The 21,562-nt window shown below is 47.8% G+C and overlaps 1 protein-coding gene across 3 annotated transcripts in view; it reads left to right on the plus strand.

Moving 5' to 3' along the window:
- Positions 1-21,562, plus strand: part of PDCD4 (programmed cell death 4) — a 241,828-nt gene that overhangs the window by 192,819 nt on the left and 27,447 nt on the right. For all 3 annotated transcript variants that reach the window (XM_029610358.1, XM_029610361.1, XM_029610359.1), the window contains one exon: positions 21,120-21,259. In XM_029610358.1, coding sequence (XP_029466218.1) covers positions 21,120-21,259 — 140 coding nt within the window. The remainder of the gene's footprint in view (positions 1-21,119; positions 21,260-21,562) is intronic.

Below are 21,562 nucleotides of genomic sequence, written 5' to 3' on the forward strand. Positions count from 1 at the left end.
GCCTACGTCCCATCCTAGACCTCAGAAATCTCAACAAATTTCTAAAGAAAGAAAAGTTCAGGATGGTTTCTCTAGGCACCATGCTTCCACTTCTTCAAGCAGGAGATTGGCTTTGTTCTCTGGCTCTTCAAGATGCTTATGTTCATATTCCAATATACCCTCCTCATCGCAAGTACCTGTGCTTCACAGTAGACTATCAATATTACCAATACAGAGTTCTACTATTTGGACTGGCTTCTGCTCCCAGAGTCTTCACCAAATGTCTAGCGGTCATAGCAGGGCACTTGCACAAAGAAGGAGTCCATGTTTTCCCATATCTAGACGACTGGCTCATAAAGAGTCCATCTCAACAAGGAGCAATAACTTCTCTCACTTGAACAGTTGCTCTACTTCACTCCATGGGGTTTCTCATCAATTATCAAAAATCCCATCTCACTCCAACTCATCTGCTTCAATTCATAGGAGCAGAGTCGAACACAGATCTAGCAAAGGCTATTCTACCTATAGAACGTGCAGATACCCTAAGTCTACTAGCAAATTCTATTTCCTTACGGACGCAAACCACAGCTCATCAGTTTCTGATACTGCTAGGTCACATGGTCTCCACAGTTCATGTTACACCAATGGCAAGACTTGCCATGCGAGTTGCCCAATGGACTTTAAAATCACAATGGATTCAAGCCATTCAACCACTTCATCATCCAATTCAAGTGACCCACCAACTAAGACTATCTCTATTTTGGTGGACCAACAAAAACAACCTGTGCAAAGGCCTACCTTTCCAACAGCCAGTCTCAGAGATTACTTTAACTACAGATGCATCCACCTTGGGATGGGGAGCTCATGTAGACAATCTCCACACTCAAGGGACTTGGACAAAACTAGAAGCGACATATCAAATCAATTTTCTGGAACTTCGAGCTATACGTTATGCACTGCATGCGTTCAAGAACTGCCTTTCACACAAGACTGTTGTAATCCAAACAGACAACACAGTAGCCATGTGGTACATCAACAAACAGGGAGGCACAGGCTCGTATCTCCTTTGTCAAGAAGCTGCACAGATTTGGGGCTGGGCCCTGAATCACTCAATGTTTCTACGGGCCACTTATCTGGCAGGCATTCACAATGTAGTAGCGGATCAACTCAGTCGTCAATTCCAACCACACGAATGGCCCCTGGATCCTGCAGTAGCGACCAGGATATTTCAACGTTGGGGTCAACCAACAATAGACCTCTTTGCGTCACATCTGAATCACAAAGTGGACAAATTCTGTTCTCTACACAAACAGAAGAATCAGCCAGCCAAGGACGCCTTTGCTCGCCCTTGGAACTCAGGCCTACTATATGCGTATCCTCCAATACCGCTCATAACCAAAACTCTAGTGAAACTACAACAGGACAAGGGATCCATGATACTCAAAGCCCCATATTGGCCTCGACAAGTATGGTTCCCCACACTGCTAGACCTCTCAGTCAGGGATCCAATTCATCTGGGAGTAGCTCCCACTCTCATAACTCAGGATCAGGGTCAGTTGCGACATCCCAACCTTCCATCCCTATCCCTGACAGCATGGATGTTGAAAGCTTGATATTACAACCTCTCAATCTTTCATCTCATATATCTCAAGTGCTTATAGCTTCACGTAAACCTTCCACACGAAAGAACTATTCTTCTAAATGGAAGAGGTTCACTTTGTGGTGCTCCGAAAAGAACATAAATCCTTTCACTTGTCCCACCACTTCTCTACTAGAATACTTATATCACCTTTCGGAATCTGGCCTCCAGACTTCATCCATAAGAGTTCACTTAAGTGCAATCTCTGCTTACTATAACAAGATGGGAGATGCACCTATTTCCACACAACCTCTTGTAAGCTGATTTATGAGAGGTTTAACTCACCTTAAACCACCAATTTGACCACCTGTCCCAGAGTGGGATTTGAATGTGGTATTAACAAGACTCATGCGCCCCCCTTTCGAACCCATAGATTCTTGTGATCCTAAATTTCTTACTTGGAAAACTATCTTCCTCATAGCCATTACCTCAGCTAGAAGGGTTTGTGAGTTACAAGCACTTGTAACATATCCACCCTATACTAAGTTCTTACATGATAAGGTAGTTCTACTTACACATCCAAAATTCCTTCCTAAAGTAGTTACGGAATTCCACTTGAATCAATCCATAAATCTACCCATATTCTTCCCAAGGCCGCATTCCCATCCAGGAAAAACAGCCTTGCACACCTTGGACTGCAAGCGTACACTTGCTTTCTATATAGACCGTACTGCAGTCCACAGAAAATCCACTCAACTATTTGTATCTTATGATCCAAACAAACCAGGTAAAGCAGTGGGTAAACATACTCTGTCCAACTGGTTAGTAGATTGCATAGAGTTTTGCTATGAAAAAGCAGGCCTCCCTCTCCAAGGGCGAGTAAAGGCACACTCAGTAAGAGCAATGTCAACCTCAGTAGCACACTATCGTTCAGTGCCAATCCTTGACATATGTAAAGCCGCAACATGGAGTTCCCTTCACACTTTTGCAGCTCATTACTGTTTGGACAAAGAAGGAAGACAAGATTCAGCCTATGGACAATCTGTCTTAAAGAACTTGTTTCCAGTTTAATCCCAACTCCTTCTACGACCAACTTACTATGATCTTCGGCTAATTCATTCTCAATAATACTTACTGTTACTTCACCACGAATGACTCAGCCTCTAGCTTGCTATTCACCCATATGTGAGGACTAGCATCCTGCTTGTCCTGGGATAAAGCAAAATTGCTTACCTTATAATAGGTGTTATCCCAGGACAGCAGGATGTAGTCCTCACAGAACCCACCCGCCACCCCGCGGAGTTGGGCCTCATACCTATATTACTTTATTTTTGCTAACGCTTTTGCTACATATCAGACTGAAGAGAGACACCTGTGGCAGAGAATATTATGGCATGCTGGGCATGCTCAGTGGCCTCTCAGGGCCAGTCAAAAGTTTCTAGAAACTTTGACAAAAAGGTTTCCCGCGCTGGGCTCCGTTCAGTGACGTCACCCATATGTGAGGACTACATCCTGCTGTCCTGGGATAACACCTATTACAAGGTAAGCAATTTTGCTGTATATACTCCAGTCACTGTACTAGTGCAGTGATAGATCTGCTTCATCGCTCTTCACAGCAAATTCTTCAATATCATGTGCTGCATTCTTCAGGACTAGCAATATTATCCATTAGAGTGCATTGTGGCATACCAACTTTCAATGCATAGGAAATCCATTTCCACACATCCCTTGATATTTTGTTTCATGAGGGGAGCGATTAAAACTCCATTCTACGATCATGAAGCCGGCAGTCCCCTGGGACATTAACATAGTTTTAGAAAAACTCATGTATCCGCTATTTGAATCTCTACATTCCATCTCAATGAAATTCCTGACATGGAAAGTGTTGTTTCTAGTGGTTATCACATCAGCAAGAAGAATCAGTGAATTGCAAGCCTTAGTTCACTACTCTCCGTATCTGCAGTTCTTTCATGATAGTTACCCTATGAACCAACCCAGCCTTTCTTCCTAAAGTAGTTTCAGCATTTCATTTGAACCAAAAATCACTTTACAGCTTTTTTTTCCCAAAACCGATTGTTACAGTGAGGAAAAAAAAAACCTTCATACATTGGACTGTAAGAGAGCTTTGGCTTACTATATTCAAAGAACTCTGTTCTTAAAATGCAGTTCACAGTTGTTTCTCTCCTTTAACCGGAATGCACCAGGCTTATCAGTCTCAAAGCATATGTTGGCGACTTGGTTATACCAGTGTATTCACTTCTGTACTCATCGCATAAGGATAAATTCCTGGATGGAGTAAAAGCACATCAGATCCAAGCTACCGCAACCACCATAGCTCACCTAAGAGATGTACCAATTTTAGATGTCTGCAGAGCAGCTACCTGGTCTTCTCTGCATACCTTCACAACACACTATTATCTTAAACAGCAAACAAAGTTGGGTGAAGTGGAACTACATTTTGCAACTAAAACATAAGCTGTCCATGTCAACTGTGAATTCTGTCACACATGTTTTCATATCCAGAAACCTCTATGGAAACAGAAATAACAATGAGCTCTAGAATTGCATAGCTGGGGTCTCCCAGAGAGCATTTCATAGAGGCTAATTCAACCTGCTTATCTATGGGGGAAAAAAGCAAGTTTGCTTATTGTAAACGGTATTTTCTGTAGATAGCAGGATGAATTAGCCATGCATTCCCACCCTCCTCCCTGGACAGCTTTCACTTCATTCTCTCTATACTTCTCTCCGTTAGCTGTGCATTTAAGCGTTGCGATAACTGACGAGAAGAGGAGATTCGCACGGGAACGACTGCGCACAGAGAACAGCTCTGTGTTCTTGGAGAAAGTTCCATGTTGGGTCACCAGGGGGTGCTCCCAGACAGCATGGCTAATTCATTCTGCTACCTATGGAAAACACTGTTTACGGTAAGCAAACTTGCTTTTTATTATGAGTTTTTGCTTCCATGTCAAGCTTCTTTTCAAATTCTCTCTTTGCCTTCCTTACCAATGCTTTGCATCTGACTTGCCAATGCTTATGCTGTTTCTGTTTTCTTTATTTGGATCCCTTTTCCATTTTTTGTAAGATGTTCTTTTAGATGATATAGCCTCTCTCACCTCACTTTTCAACCATGCCAGTAGTCATTTAGCCTTCCTTCCACCTTTTCTAATGCATGGAATATATCTGTTCTCACAGGACAAGCAGGATGGTTGTCCTCACAAATGGGTGACATCGAGGATGGAGCCCAACCACGGAAAACTTTTGTCAAAGTTTCAGGAACTTTGACTGGCCCCTACTGGGCATGCCCAGCACGGCACTAACCCTGCAGCCAGCAGGGGTCTCCCTTCAGTCTTCTTTTTTCCGCGCAGCAGTAGCCACGCGGTTAAGGAGCTCTTACCACATTCCTGACAGGAATTTCTTCAACTAATTTCTTGAAGAAAAATTTGCCCCTCAGGGGTCTCTCCTCTTCAAATTTTGCTCCGTGGTACTTCGGTAAGTTTTTGCCGTCGTTTTTGTCGACTACCGTCGAGTTTGGCCCTCGAGGCCTGTTGGCAGTCGACCGTCCTGCGGCTAAATTTTTGGCCTATGGCCATGGCGTCTGGGTTCTGTCAGTGCCTGGACTGTACACGTACTATGTCCATCACAGACCCACATAGAGTCTGTGTTTTGTGTTTAGGGAGTGAGAATGATGTCCTGACTTGCACCAAATGTGCCCTAATGACACCAAAAGGTCGCAAAGCCAGAATGGAGAAAATGGGACTCCTTTTCCATGCCCACACTCCGACGCCATCGATTGCATCGACGTCATCGGAACCGGCACTGTCGAAGTTTCACCATCGTCGACAGCCTCCCGGTGACTGCCTGCCATCGACTTCTCCGCGGCCATCGACTCCCATCCCTTCCCCCGAAGATCGCGGGGATCGGAGAGAAAAACATCGCCATCGACGTCACAAGTCTCGGACCGTCGAGGAATCGAAGTCATCGACCTCAGTACTGTCCGAGCCTCCTCCGAAGAAGTCTCGACCAGAAGTGGCACCGTCCACTCCTGTCTCGCAGACACCGAGGCAACCCTCACCCCTTCGGGGTTTGGGAGCCGCGACTCCACCGGTGACGGTGGTCCCTCCGGCTCAGCCTCCCTCTCCCGTGGAGCCGGGTATTGTTACCCCAGGTCTCCGGGTAGAACTGGACCGGCTGGTCCAGGAGGCCATCGACAAGGCGATGCAACGGTTCCAGACTCCTCCGGCACCAAGAGTGGAACCGGTCTCCGACCTGATTCCAGCAGCACTGGCACCGCTGCTTGCCCGGATGGAAGCACTTATGACTGCCCTTCCTCCGGTGATACCTGGGTCTCCGACAGCTATCTCATCAAGTGGAGAAACACCGTACCGAATTCCCCCTTCGGGGGTAGTACCATCGGTACCATGTCGTCCCTCGCCACCGATACATTCCACGGGGGCGATACGCACATCAGCTCCATCGAGAATTTCGATGACGGCACCCATATCTTCGATACAGACACAGATTCCTTCGATGCCGGCACCGATGCCATCGAGGACCTTCTCGATACCCCCGACAATTCCTTCGAGTTTCTCGGAGCCTCAGCCGGGGCCTTCAGGTATCCAATCCCCTCATGGTCCTACAGGTCAGCAACCTGATCCTTACGACACCTGGGGTGATGATACCTCCACAGACACCGATGATTTGCCTTCATCACCCTCTCCTGCGGGGAGTAGAAAGCGTTCTCCTCCTGAGGACCTCTCTTTCATAAATTTCGTGAAGGAAATGTCGGAGTTGGTCCCTTTTCAGCTTCAATCGGAACAAGATGACAGGCACCAGATGATGGAGTTGCTCCAATTCTTGGATGCCCCTAAAGTCATCACTTCTATTCCAATTCATCAGGTTTTTCTGGACCTTCTAAAAAAGAATTGGGAATCTCCTGGATCTGTTGCTCCAGTAAACAAAAAAGCTGACTCTACCTATCTTGTACAGTCAGCACCTGGCTTTCAGAAACCTCAGCTAGACCACCACTCTGTTGTGGTAGAATCAGCTCAAAAGAAAGCTAAAAGAATAAAGCCACATTCTTCCATACCTCCTACTAAGGAAAATAAATTCCTAGATAGTATAGGTAGGAAAGTATACCAAGGAGCCATGCTAACTTCCAGAATAGCCTCTTATCAGCTATATATGACCCAATACAATAGGGTCATTCTTAAACAGATACAGGAGTACTCAGATACCTTACCAGAGCAGTTCCAACCACAACTTCAATCCCTACTAAATAAAGGTTTTGAAGCTGGGAAGCATGAGATAAGAACAGCTTACGACATCTTTGATGCTTCCACCAGACTTTCTGCTATGGCCATCTCTGCAAGATGCTGGGCTTGGCTCAAGTCATCTGACCTTCGTCCAGAGGTACAGGACAGGCTCTCTGACCTGCCCTGTCTAGGGGATAATTTGTTTGGTGAGCAAATTCAGCAAATTGTTGCTGAATTGAAGGATCATCATGAGACATTTAAACAGCTCTCATCCATTCCTTCTGACTTACCTTCTAAACAGCCATTCAAGAAGGACCCAAAAAAGTCCTTCTTCCGTCCACAGAAGTATTATCCCCCGCAAACCAAGTCTAGGTCTGCGAGGCCTTACCATAAATCTCAGCCTCGCCAGTCTCGAAAACAAAAGCCCGCAGCAGCTCCGCAACCTGGCCCTGCATTGGGTTTTTGACTTTCAATTAGAGAGCAGTTGCCAAATCCCTCTTCCAACCATACCAGTAGGAGGTCGCTTAAGCCACTTTCTAGAAAAATGGCATCATATCACCACAGATCAATGGGTAATAGCGATAATTGCACATGGTTACCACCTCAACTTCCTGACTCTTCCTTCGGACTCCCCACCCATGCAGGCATGGGGACTCACCGATCACTCTGTTCTTCTAGAGCAGGAAGTTTCCCTTCTCCTACAGTCAAATGCTATAGAACCCGTTCCTCCCTCACAACAAGGACTAGGGTTCTACTCCAGGTACTTCCTGATCCCAAAAAAGTCAGGAGGACTTCGACCAATCCTGGACTTATGAACCCTCAACAAGTACCTTCACAGAGAGAAGTTCAAGATGGTAACCCTGGGCTCGCTTCTCCCTCTGCTGCAAAGAGGGGACTGGCTCTGCTCTCTAGACCTAAAAGACGCCTATACTCACATTGCGATAACTCAACCTCATCGCAAATACCTCTGTTTTTTAGTAGGCCAAAATCACTATCAATACCGAGTGCTTCCTTTCGGCCTGGCATCTGCACCACGAGTTTTCACCAAATGCCTCGTGGTAGTTGCAGCATTTCTCAGGAAGGAAGGTGTCCACGTCTACCCCTATCTGGACGACTGGTTAATCAGGGCCCCAACCCAGCAAATCGCTCAGTCCTCCCTGACCCTGACAATTCAAACACTACTTTCTCTAGGGTTTCTTGTCAATTACGAGAAATCCTACTTAATCCCATCTCAAACCTTATCCTTCATTGGGGCAGACTTGGATACCTTACAGGCAAAAGCCTTCCTTCCTCATCAACGAGTCCAAATCCTTGTGTCCCTAGCTTGCCAGTTACAGTCTCAACGCACAGCAACAGCTCGACAATTCCTCATTCTCCTGGGACACATGGCCTCCTCAGTTTATGTGACTCCCATGGCCCGCCTGGCCATGAGAGTCATGCAATGGACTCTGAGATCACAATGGATCCAAGCTGTTCAGCCTCTGTCCTCCATTGTTCGCATCACCGATGCGCTCCGTCTGTCTCTTGTCTGGTGGAAAACTCAATCCAACCTCCTACAGGGCTTGCCTTTTCACCCACCAGATCCTCAAATAATTCTCACAACCGACGCTTCCAACGTCGGTTGGGGAGCTCATGTAAACAATTTACAAACCCAAGGATTCTGGTCTCCAGAGGAAGCCAAACACCAGATCAACTTCCTGGAACTTCGAGCAATACGACATGCTCTCAGGACTTTTCAAGATTGCGTATCGAACCACGTAATCTTGATTCAGACGGACAACCAGGTGGCCATGTGGTACATAAACAAGCAGGGGGGCACAGGTTCCTTTCTTTTGTGCCAGGAAGCTGCGCAGATTTGGGCAGAGGCCCTCTCCCGCTCCATGTACCTCAGAGCCACCTACTTGCCGGGAGTGAACAATGTCTTGGCAGACAAGCTGAGTCGTGTCTTCCACCCACACGAGTGGTCCCTCAATCCCTTGGTAGCAACCACTCTGTTCCAACAATGGGGTTATCCCCACATAGACCTCTTTGCGTCCCCTCAGAACCACAAAGTGGACAATTACTGCTCTCTCATTCGGAGCCAGTACTCTCAGCCCAGGGATGCATTCTCCCTCACATTGTCAACCGGTCTGCTTTATGCATTCCCTCCACTTCCTCTTCTGTCGAAGACTCTCGTGAAGCTCCGTCAGGACAGGGGAACCATGATCCTGATAGCACCGCACTGGCCACGCCAAGTGTGGTTTCCCATACTCCAGGATCTCTCCATCCGCAGGCACATTCCTCTGGGACAGGACCCGCATCTGGTCACTCAAAACGACGGATGCCTCCTCCATCCCAACCTCCAAGCCTTGTCCCTGACGGCATGGATGTTGAAAGGTTAGTCCTTCAACCATTTAACCTTTCGGATTCAGTTTCTCGTGTCCTGATCGCTTCACGAAAGCCTTCCACAAGAAAATCTTATTCATAAAAATGGAAACGGTATACATCATGGTGCACTTCTCAGTCCCTTGATCCCCTTTCCTGTCCAATTTCCAAATTCTTGGACTATCTCTGGCTTTATCAGAATCAGGTCTAAAGACCTCTTCCATTAGAATGCATGTCAGTGCGGTAGCCGCCTTCCATAAAGGTATCGGGGGTGTCCCTATTTCAGTACAACCCCTTGTAACACGCTTTCTTAAAGGCTTGCTCCATTTGAAGCCACCTTTACGTCCTCCGGCCCCCATCTTGGGACCTTAATTTGGTTCTTGGTCGCCTTATAAAACCACCTTTCGAACCTCTTCACTCCTGTGACCTAAAATATCTCACATGGAAAGTGTTATTCCTTTTGGCTATCACTTCGGCTCGCAAGGTTAGTGAACTACAGGCCTTAGTTACCTATCCGCCTTACACTAAACTCCTGCAGGACCGGGCGGTACTCCGCACTCACCCTAAGTTTTTGCCTAAGGTAGTTTCGGAGTTTCATATTAATCAATCCATCATACTACCTATCTTCTTTCCCAGGCCCCACTCCAACTCCGGGGAACAGGCTCTGCATAGCCTTGACTGTAAACGGGCTCTAGCATTCTATCTAGACCGTACACTAGCCCACAGAAACAGCACTCAATTATTCGTTTCTTTCCATCCTAACAAGTTAGGGCAACCTGTGGGTAAGCAGGTTCTTTCCTCCTGGTTGGCGGACTGCATCTCCTTCTGCTATCAGCAAGCTAGCATTCCTTTCCAAGACCATGTTAAAGCACACTCTGTAAGGGCCATGGCGACTTCAGTAGCACACCTTCGATCGGTGCCGCTTCCTGACATCTGCAAGGCTGCCACCTGGAGTTCCCTCCATACATTTGCAGCCCATTATTGCCTGGACAAAGCTGGAAGACAGGATTCCATCTTCGGCCAGTCTGTCTTGCGTAACCTTTTTCCAGCATAAGGTACCAACACCCTTCCACCTTCCCGGTAGGGTGCGGATGCCCTCTACCAAATTACACCCCAGTTGTTGTGCCTGTTGCACGCCATTGGGTACATTTGGTGCACGATAGGACATCCTCAGCTCGGTACTCACCCATTTGTGAGGACAACCATCCTGCTTGTCCTGTGAGAAAGCAAATGTTGCTTACCTGATGTAAAAGGTGTTCTCACAGGACAGCAGGATGTTAGTCCTCACGAAACCCGCCCACCACCCCGCGGTGTTGGGTTCGTTTTTTATTATGTTATTTTTCGGCACTGCCTGTAGCTTTGAAACAAGACTGAAGGGAGACCCCTGCTGCCTGCAGGGTTAGTGCCGTGCTGGGCATGCCCAGTAGGGGCCAGTCAAAGTTCCTGAAACTTTGACAGAAGTTTTCCGTGGTTGGCTCCATCCTCGATATCACCCGTTTGTGAGGACTAACATCCTGCTGTCCTGTGAGAACACCTGTTACATCAGGTAAGCAACATTTGCTTTCTGGGCTTCCAAGATGGTATTTTTAAACAACATCCATGCCTGAGCTAAACTCAACCTTTGCAGTTGCTCCTTTCAGTTTCTTCCTAATCATTTTTCTCATAATCATCTTTTTGAAAGTTAAATGCTATCTTAGTAGATTTCTTTTTTGTGTGCCCTCCAGTTATTAAGTCAAATTTGATAATGTCTTTGTCCAGCCTTGCCTTGCCTTCCTTATCTTCAGCCTCATCCAGCCTTGCCTTGTCCCCCTTGGACTGACCTTTGGTGCTGACCATAGCCTATGACCTGACCATCCTTGTCTGCTGCTTGCCTTAACCATAGCCTGTGACCTGAACATCCTTGTCTGCCACCTACCTTGACCATAGCCTATGACCTGACCATCCTCGTCTGCAACCTGCCTCAACCACATACTGACTACGGAACCTCTTAGCCTTCGCAAGATACACTCAGCTAAGACCTACTGGCCCCCAGAACCCAAAGACTCAACCCACAGCAAAGCTCCAGCTCAGTCTCTGCATTGTCTTCCACCAGTTGGCAGTGAGGACTTACTGGGCCTTTCCAGTAGGTGTCGTCAACCTCACTGCAAATCAAGGGTCCACACATCTAATAAAGTAGAGCCGAGAAACCTAGTATTTTGGTATTTTGAGGAATCCAGTTGGGGCTGTTTCTTTTAGTCTTTTTCTTGGGCTTAAATTTGTAGTTGCTAGCAAGCCTTGTTCTTATTCAGGAACAAGACTTCCCAAAAATCCTTTTCCTAGCGTGTAGCAGATGGACTCAGGACCAATGGGTATAGTGTACTTCTGTTAGCAGTTGGAGACGGATCAGATTTCAATCTGACGTCAGCCCCTAGTACATATACCCCTGCAGGAAGTGCAGCTCCCCAGTATTTTCCGTCTCCAAAGCAGTTAGGAGCTATCTGCACGCTCTCAGAGCGTTAGACTAAATCTAAAAGAAAAAAATTGAAGAAAGAAAAATCCTACTGGAAGACGAGCCCCGCACTCCTGCGGTGATACCCTCAGGTCCCTCCCCCAGTTGAGTTTCCCGAGGTGATTTCCGTGGTCCCTCGGAGGTGAGAGCCTCGGTCCGGTGGCCAAATCGCAGCAGGGACCTAGCCCCCGAGCGAGAGGAGTTCGGGCGCGGCGTTGAGGCAGCCTCGGTCCGGAGCCGAATCGCGGTGAGGACTTAGCCCCCGATCTCGGGCGCGGCTGAGAGGCAGCGGGTGCATCCCCTCGAGCGCGGCGGTGAAGGTACTTACCCTCTCCCCCCACAGCCGGAGACCGCCCGGGACGAAACCAGGAAGCGCCGAAGACAAGGTAAGGTGGAAATCTTCTACTTTAAGCTGGTCTCCGAAGATCGAGAAGGAGCACAGGTCGGCGATCGGAAGTCTGTGCCGCCGGGTTGATCCGCCCTAGAAGGGCTAGGCCCTGACCATCCTAGGGTCTGCCCACGTGGAGACCCTCCGAGGAGGTCGCCATATTGCCCGCACACTTGCTGTCGCCATCTTGGCCTTGTTCGCCGCGCCGACTGCCGCCCCATCCGAGCGCACAAATTAAGCTAAGCGCACAAAATCCCTTGTGCGCATAATCTTAGGTGCACATAACCCTTACGCGCATATCTTACGCTCACAGTACAGGGCGCACATCTACGGCGAGGCGCACAGCTGCGCGCACATTTCAGACGCAATGGAGCGCATAAGAGCTTACGCGTCCACAGAAATGGCATCTTCAGAAACAAGAATAAAAGCTCAAGGCCTCTGCCCAGCATGCCACATCAGAGCCGCACAGAGCGAGGAAGCAGACGTCCTATGCGCACACTGTGAGGAGGCCCTGGGAGATCCAGGTCAGGGCCAGTCTCGCACAGGGCTAGCTCCTCAGGGGGCACCCCGGACCTAGCAGGCTCAGCGAGTCCATACCACAGATGGGGACCCCCAGGGATCCGGCGCCCCTCAACCTAGACCCAGCATCAATCTCCTGGGTAGAGTTATTCAAGGGGATTCATGCCTTTGTTAAAATGCAGACTGAATCCTGGGCGGACCAGCCATATGCGATACCGGAAGACCCTCATGCCCCAGGACTCTCGAGGCCTAGGCACAGGCTCCCACCACCCAGAAGCCCCACCTACGGGGACACGGATTTCTCCGAGGAAGAAGTCGAACCCCTTGGGGAGGGAGAACTTCCTTCGGGGTCAGAGCCACACCGAACCATGAGACGCTTCTTCTCAAAGGATGAGCTTCCGGACCTTGTATCCCAATGCCTTTCGGAACTCACTATCCCGAGCCAAGGCACCCAGGGGGAACCAAGAATGAACCCCCTGCTGGAGGGCCTTCGACAGACATCTCACCATTTTCCTCTCTTACAGGCGGCACAACAGCTAATTGACCTGGAGTGGAATGCGCCGGAGTCCTCTTTCAAAGGGGGTCGAGCTTTAGCAGCCATTAAATAAATCCTTTAAATAAATAAATAAATGTACCCCTGGACCCAGCAACCAAGGAGCTTCTGGCGTGCCCCAGAGTGGACGCCATGGTTTGCGCGATCTCTAAGCGTACTACCATCCCGGTGGAGGGAGGAGCGGCGCTCAAGGACGCACACACCGGCACCTGGAAGCCATACTAAAACAAGCTTTTGAGGTGGCAGCCATGTCCCTCCAAATTGCGACCTGCTGCACCGTGGTGACACTTTCCTGTTTATCCCAAGCCAGGAACAACACCTCGGGTGAAGACATGGAATCAGCTCTATCATTCTTCACTGACGCCGCTTCCGATCTAGTGCGCACAGCTGCTAGAGGAGTCTCATCCACAGTGGCAGCCAGGAGACAACTCTGGCTTCGAAATTGGTCGGCTGACGCCTCCTCCAAGACACGTCTCACGAGAATGCCCTTCAAAGGATCCCTCCTGTTCGGCAGCGAACTAGAGAAACTGGCTAACAAATGGGGCGACTCCCCGTTACCTCGCCTGCTGGAAGACAAGACGAAGAGAAACCAGCTCCCCTTTCCCAGGTCCACCAGGGGCAGAAGCTCACAGCGCTTCAACCCGTACAAGAATAACGTTCAAGCGCCCCGCCCTACGGGCAGGATCCAGTACTTTCGGAACAAACACAGCAAGAGGGGAGCCAGCTCGGGTCCAGGCCCCAGCCGCACCCCACAATGAGATCCAGCCGACCCATCCAAGGAAAGAAGCCGTAGGGGGCAGGCTAACCCTATTCTACCGCAGATGGGTCGAGATAACTTCGGACAAGTGGGTCCTAACCATCATCCGAGAAGGGTACTACCTGGACTTCCTTCAAACTCCTCCGGACAAGTTCGTGGAATCTCCCTGCCATGACCCCCGCAAGAGGGCGGCAGTGGAAGCTACACTGACCAGACTTCTGGCCCTCAAGGCCATAACCCCGGTACCTAATCGGGAAACAAATACTGGACATTATTCCATTTACTTTATCATACCCAAGAAAGAGGGTACATTCAGGCCCATCCTGGACCTCAAATCGGTCAACCGGCATGTAAGGATCCCACGCTTCCGCATGGAAACCTTACGATCGGTCATACGTGCAGTACAGCCAGGAGAGTTCCTCACCTCCCTGGACCTGTCAGAGGCCTACTTACACATCCCAATTCATCAGGAACACCAGCGCTACCTACGCTTCAAGGTCCTGAATCATCACTACCAGTTCCGGGCACTACCCTTCGGGCTAGCCACCGCACCCTGAACGTTCACCAAGGTAATAGTAGTGGTGGCGGCAACACTCAGGAAGGAAGGAATCCTCGTTCATCCTTACCTGGACGATTGGCTGATCAGAGCAAAGTCACCGGAGGAAAGCCACCAAGCAACCAACAGAGTCATAGCTCTACTGGAAAGCCTGGGATGGGTAGTCAACACAAACAAGAGTTCCCTACAGCCCTTGCAGCCACTGGAATACCTAGGAGTCCGATTCGACACCAAGGAAGACAAGGTCAGCCTGACCCCCACGAGGAGATCAAAGCTGTGGGGGTCCAGACCTTGCTGAGCGCCCCTCATCCCACAGCATGGGATTACCTGCAAGTCCTCGGACTAATGGCATCCACACTGGAAGTGGTGCCATGGGCGCAGGCCCACATGAGGCCCCTGCAACGCTCACTCCTATCACGGTGGAGTCCACGATCCCAGAACTACTCCGTATGTCTACCACTACCGGGCAGAGTCCGGACCAAACTAAGGTGGTGGCGACAGACCAGCCACATGAGCCGGGGATCAAGACTATCCTCCCCAACCTGGACCCTGCTCACCACAGATGCCAGCCTACACGGGTGGGGAGCACACTGTGAAGAGTTAACCGCTCAAGGGCGGTGGAACGAAGAAGAGGCGGGGTGGAACATCAACCGCCTAGAAGCACGGGCGGTCAGATTAGCCTGCCTGCAGTTCGCCCACAGACTTCGAGACAAAGCGGTGAGAGTGATGTCGGACAATGCTACGACAGCCTACATCAACCGGCAGGGCGGAACCAGAAGTCAACAGGTGTCCTTAGAAATAGACCCGCTGATGGCTTGGGCGGAAACAAATCTCCAGGACATCTCCGCCGTCCACATCGCCGGGAAGGACAACACCACGGCAGACTTCCTCAGCAGGGAAAGTCTAGGCCCAGGAGAATGGAAGCTGTCACCCACAGTCTTCAAGATGATAGTGCATCGGTGGGGGACTCCAGACATGGATCTTCTAGCAAACAGATCCAATGCTCAAGTACCCAGATACTTCACCCGCAGGCGGGATCCGCAGTCCCAGGGGATCGACGCCCTGGTACAGGCCTGGCCACCGGGGACCCTGGTATACGCCTTTCTGCCGTGGCTCCTACTGGGCGCAATCATTCACAAGATTCAGCAGCACAGGGGACTAGTTCTTCTGGTGGCCCCGGACTGGCCAAGAAGACCCTGGTATGCAGACATGAGAAGACTACTAGCAGGGAGTCCACTACCCCTGCCTCCACACAGGGATCTGCTACAACAAGGTCCCATCCTCCACGAGGTCCCAGCTCAATTCTCTCTTACGGTCTGGCCATTGAGAGGGCCCGCCTAAGAAAGAGGGGATACTCGGGGGCAGTAATAGATACTCTCCTCCGAGCACGCAAATTCTCCACATCTCTAACGTACATAAGGATCTGGAGAGTCTTCGAGGCCTGGTGCGAAGACCACAATGTCAAACCACGTTCCTCGAAAGTTCCCGTGATCCTGGAATTCTTACAGAACGGACTTCAGAAGGGTCTGTCCCTCAACTCCATCAAGGTACAGGTGGCCGCATTGTCATGCTACGGCCCCAGGATCGAGGACGACAGCCTAGCCTCGCACCCAGATGTATCACGCTTCCTGAAAGAAGTCAAGCACATTCGCCCACCACTAAAGTGGCCAGTGCCCCTGTGGAACCTCAACCTAGTCCTGGAGTTCCTAGCGGGATCCGCATTCAGACCCCTCCGAGGCCTATCCCTCCGTCTGTTAACCTTAAAGACGGTGTTCTTGCTGGCCGTGTGCTCGGCCCGCCGCATTTCAGAGCTACAGGCCCTATCCTGCCGTGAGCCATTTCTCAGACTCACCCTGGGGACCATTCAGCTACGCACGGTTCCCTCCTTCCTCCCCAAAGTGGTCTCACACTTCCACCTTAACCAAACCATCTCACTATCTGCGATGGACGGCTTGACGAAGCCGGAAGAAACCCGTAGTCTGCGCCATCTCGACATCGGCAGACTCCTATCAAGATATCTGGAAATGTCGGAACCAGTACGAAAGACGGACCACCTTTTCGTCCTCCACAGCGGAAAGAGACAAGGGGAAGCGGCCTCGTGGGCAACCATTGTCCACTGGATCAAGGAAGTCATCAAGGCGGCCTACGTAGAAGCGGGAAAACCACCACCTCTACCGGTCAAAGCCCATTCCACCAGGGCCCAGGCGGTTTCCTGGGCAGAAACTAGAATGCTGTCACCTGCCGAGATCTGCAGAGCAGCAACGTGGTCCTCCATCCATACCTTCTCCAGACTCTACCGTCTGGATGTTCAGACTCGGGAGGACACAGCATTTGCAAGAGCAATCCTTAATGGACCACGGGCAGACTCCCACCCAGTTCGGGAGTAGCTTTTATACATCCCATTGGTCCTGAGTCCATCTGCTACACGCTAGGAAATGGAGAAATTACTTACCTGATAATTTCGTTTTCCTTAGTGTAGACAGATGGACTCAGCAGCCCACCCGCGGCTGCCACTATACATGGTCCTTCAATGATGCAAAGGTAAGCCATGCTTTCCTTTCCCTAGGGCATCCACCCTGCCGGGTGTCGACGCTTTCCGGTTGAGCACACTGGCAGTCTCCAGCTATAGTCAACCAAAAGTTATCTAAGTTAATCATATTAAGTTAATCAATCAGTCAGTCACACATATATCCACAATGCTTTGCAAGGAAGAATACTGAGGAGCTGCACTTCCTGCAGGGGTATATGTACTAGGGGCTGACGTCAGATTGAAATCTGATCCGTCTCCAACTGCTAACAGGAGTACACTATACCCATTGGTCCTGAGTCCATCTGTCTACACTAAGGAAAACGAAATTATCAGGTAAGTAATTTCTCCATTGGTTCTTCACACCATCTCTGTTCATGACAGTGTGATCCAGATGCGCTGTGGGCTGTGTTTTTTGTTTTTGTTTTTTTGCTCTTCTGGAGAAATACCCCATTTTATGCTGGAACTGAATCTGCCTACTCTATTGCATTCCGCATGGATGGCTATAAACAAGGTGTTGGAACTGGAAGAATATACATTTATATTTATCTATTCTTACCAAGGTTCTCTGGTGGTTGTCTTTTTCTTTGCTTTGAACAATAAAGTGATTCTCTCAGAAGATACTTTGAAGTTCAGAAAACTTTGGAGATTGAAGTAGATTGATTCTGCTTTGAAAGACCTTGACCAATCACTTCTCAGACTCTTCTAGCTTGCTGGATTTGTAACATAAGAATGAACTGTAGCTCTGCTGATACCAAGACTGACTTTTTTTTTTTTTTTTTACACCATTTCAGTTGGAAGCATTTGTTATAAGAAGTCCTTTGAATTAAAAAGTATGCTTCAGGGCTTAGTTTTAATATCTTAAGGTACCAGATCTAATGCAAAATCTTTGCTTCATAAAGTAAATCTTCTAAATTGCAGACAATACGTTGAGAATTTCCAAAATGTTTTCTTATCAGTATTTTATTTATTTATTTATTTTTAACTTTTATATACCGACATTCTTACATCAAATGCAAATCATACCGGTTTACATTAAAACAGAAAAGCAGGAAATATATTTCCATAGTCAAATACAATGAACATTTATAACAAAAATTGTTAACAAGCCATAAGGTAAGAACTTGGATAAAAGGTTAATTAACAGAAAAAATAAATAAATGAAAGAATTTTAAAAGAAGCGCAAAGGGGAGAACCCCTTTGTCATGCCCCTTCGGCACACGGCGTGCAGCGCCTGGTGGTGAGGCGCTTTTCAACTGCCAACGGAGCTCTCAGTGACGTCGGGGGGGGGGGCGTGTTCTCCCGATCGGGTTCCTCTCAGTCACACATCTCACTATGTCCCCTCACCTCCTGATGTTCATTTCCTTTTTTTTCTCATTTGGTATTAATTTCTTGCGGGGGCCCAAGGATGGAGGGTGGCCTCCCCGCTCGCCGGTGCCTGGTGATGAGGTGCTTTTCAACTGCCGACCGAGCTCTCAGTGACATCGGGGGGGGGGGGGGGCGTGGTCTCCCGATCGGGTTCCTCTCAGTCACACATCTCACTATGTCCCCTCACCTCCTGATGTTCATTTCCCTTTTTTTTTTTCTCATGTTGGTATTAATTTCTTGCGGGGGCCCAAGGATGGAGGGTGGCCTCCCCGCTCGCCGGCGCCTAGTGGTGAGGCGCTTTTCAACTGCCGACGGAGCTCTCAAAAAATGATTGCCCACTTGTGTAAACTTCTTACTGTCTGGCTTTTCCACTTCTGGTCTGTTACGTGCTCTCTCTTGCTCTCCCTGCACCTCTCTTCTTGCCAGCGGTCCAGCATGAATGGGTAGTGGAAGCAGGAAGTGCTCTTACCACTTCCACAGCCTATTGGTGATAAGTGCTCATATTGTTAATGGTAAATTAATACAGAGGGTAATTTATTTACAAAAACTCTCTGATTAGCCTGTAAACATATCACACAACAGAGAGATCACATCATCATATAGGGGTAGATTTTAAATACTTGCGCGAACGCGTACTTTTGTTCGCGCACCAGGCGCGAACAAAAGTACGCTGGATTTTATAAGATACGCACGTAGCCGCGCGTATCTTATAAAATCCGGGGTCGGCGCGCGCAAGGGGGTGCACATTTGTGCAACCTGCGCGCGCTGCCTGTTTCCTCCGGGGCCGCTCCGATTTCGGAGCGGCCTTTCCTTCGCCCTCCCCCCACCTTCCCCTCCCTTCCCCTACCTAACCCACCCCCCCGGCCCTATCTAAACCCCCCCTTACCTTTGCGTGTGTCGGCCGGCTGCCCCGCTCCGTGGTCCGGTCCCGGGGGTTGTTCCGGAGGCCGCAGGAACGCCCCCGGGCCGAAACCACGCCCACGTCGCCGCCCCCGAACCGCCGCGCCCCGCCCCTAAACGCCCCGTCATCCCGACACGCCCCCGACAGGAAGCCCCAGGACTTACGCGCGTCCCGGGGCTCTGCGCGCACCGGCGGCCTATGCAAAATAGGCGCGCCGGTGGGCAGGGGTTTTAAAATCCACCCCATAATGTATAATCATTTATTAAACATCACAACACATTCACCTGTGTAAACATATTAAAAACTAAATTAGCACATTCATTCCACAATCACACTCATTCCATCTTTAAAAACATATTTATGCACAAAAAGCACTATCTGTATAAACATTCAATTAAATACATCAATATGTATACAACAATATCAATATAATGTCTGGGTGTATTAACTACTATTCAACTGAAGCTCACTAAACTTCTTTTACCTATAGGTCTTCTAAAACCTTTGTCCAACAAAAGATATCTTCGTTTCGCCTTTCAATTAGGCTTCCTCGGGGACTACATGTTACATGGAACATACATGTTCCATGTATGTTCCATGTAAACCGCCTTCCCGGCGATAGTTTTCTCTGTTAATTGTGAACCGGAGTGATATGTATTGTATACAGGAACTTCCGGTATATAAAAACCTAAAATAAATAAATAAATAAATAAATAAATAATGAATCTCACAGTGGACAACTTATCCATATAGTAGAGCCTTCATATTCATATATATCTCACAAGGAGGCTTTCTTGTTGATTAATTACATCTCATGTTTGTTTAATAATGTATCCACACACTGAAAAATTAAAATTAAAAAATATTTATTAAACAAAATTCAAATTACCCTATTCTAATCAAACCCCACTCAACAAACCAAGACCTTACCTCATATAGATATAAAGTATCTCACTATACCTCACCATGATACAATTGTAACCAGGGCGCAGTAGCCTTCTGTATACACACCAATCAAAAAGAGACACATATATAGCCGCTGACCCGCATCTACAACAAATTACGATAAATAACAAGAAACAAATCTAATAATCATACTCTAATAACACCTCCACCACTTATATATCATAATTATCTCCGAACTTACAATATTTATATAGACCAATCAACACGATCTCCAAAAACACCACATAGGCTGAACCATTAAAATGCTGGAAGCTTAAATGAGGGTCTGAGATGTCTTTTGTTGTCCAACAAAAGATATCTTTTGTTGGACAAAGGTTTTAGAAGACCTATAGCTAAAAGAAGTTTAGTGAGCTTCAGTTGAATAGTAGTTAATACACCCAGACATTGTATTGATATTGTTGTATACATATTGATGTATTTAATTGAATGTTTATACAGATAGTGCTTTTTGTGCACAAATATGTTTTTAAAGATGGAATGAGTGTGATTGTGGAATGAATGTGCTAGTTTAGTTTTTAATATGTTTACACAGGTGAATGTGTTGTGATGTTTAATAAATGATTATACATTATATGATGATGTGATCTCTCTGTTGTGTGATATGTTTACATATTGTTAATGGGCCATGGGAGGAGGTGGAAATAGCAGCAGCTTTGGAAAGTATTGTTGGCTGGTTCACGCCTGCTGTAGCCCTAGCACAGTACTGCCTAGTCACTTGCCAGTTACTACGGTAATTGCGAGCTGGCGGCTGCTACCATACAGGATGCTTTTCAACACAGCTGGTGAGTTTTGCTTATACCATTGCAGATCAAGTTTTTCTTTTTTATAGTAATAATTTTACATAGTGTGCAGGCCTCTTGGAGAAGCTTGTTTTTATTTTCAGATTCAAAATAGTCTCATCATAACAATTCTTTTATTTCAGGGTTATGATCGAATTTATTGTGAAATTCCGGACATTAATCTAGATGTGCCACATGCATACTCTGTGCTTGAACGGTTTGTTGATGAATGTTTTCAAGCTGGAATTATTTCTAAACAACTGAGAGACCTCTGTCCTGCAAGGTACTTTTATGTATTTACTTTTTTATTTAGCAATATTGTGATGTTGGTCAGTATTGTAAAGCACATTAAAAAGGGTTATTTTCCCCATATTTTGTCTTTTCTACCATGCTTTACGTATTGGCTTTAGGAATATGAGTTAACCACATTGCTGTTGTATACAACATATTTGATAAATATGACCTTTTAGTTCCTTAGCTTTAAAGAGGAAATGCCTGCTATTTCTGTTAAGAATGTTTCTGTACATCAGCCTTTTAGTTAGACCATAGGAGATTGGAAGAATGGAAAAGATCTTTTTTTTTTTTA

The sequence above is a fragment of the Rhinatrema bivittatum genome, chromosome 7 (assembly GCF_901001135.1).
Source record: "Rhinatrema bivittatum chromosome 7, aRhiBiv1.1, whole genome shotgun sequence".
Taxonomy (NCBI): Eukaryota; Metazoa; Chordata; class Amphibia; order Gymnophiona; family Rhinatrematidae; genus Rhinatrema; species Rhinatrema bivittatum.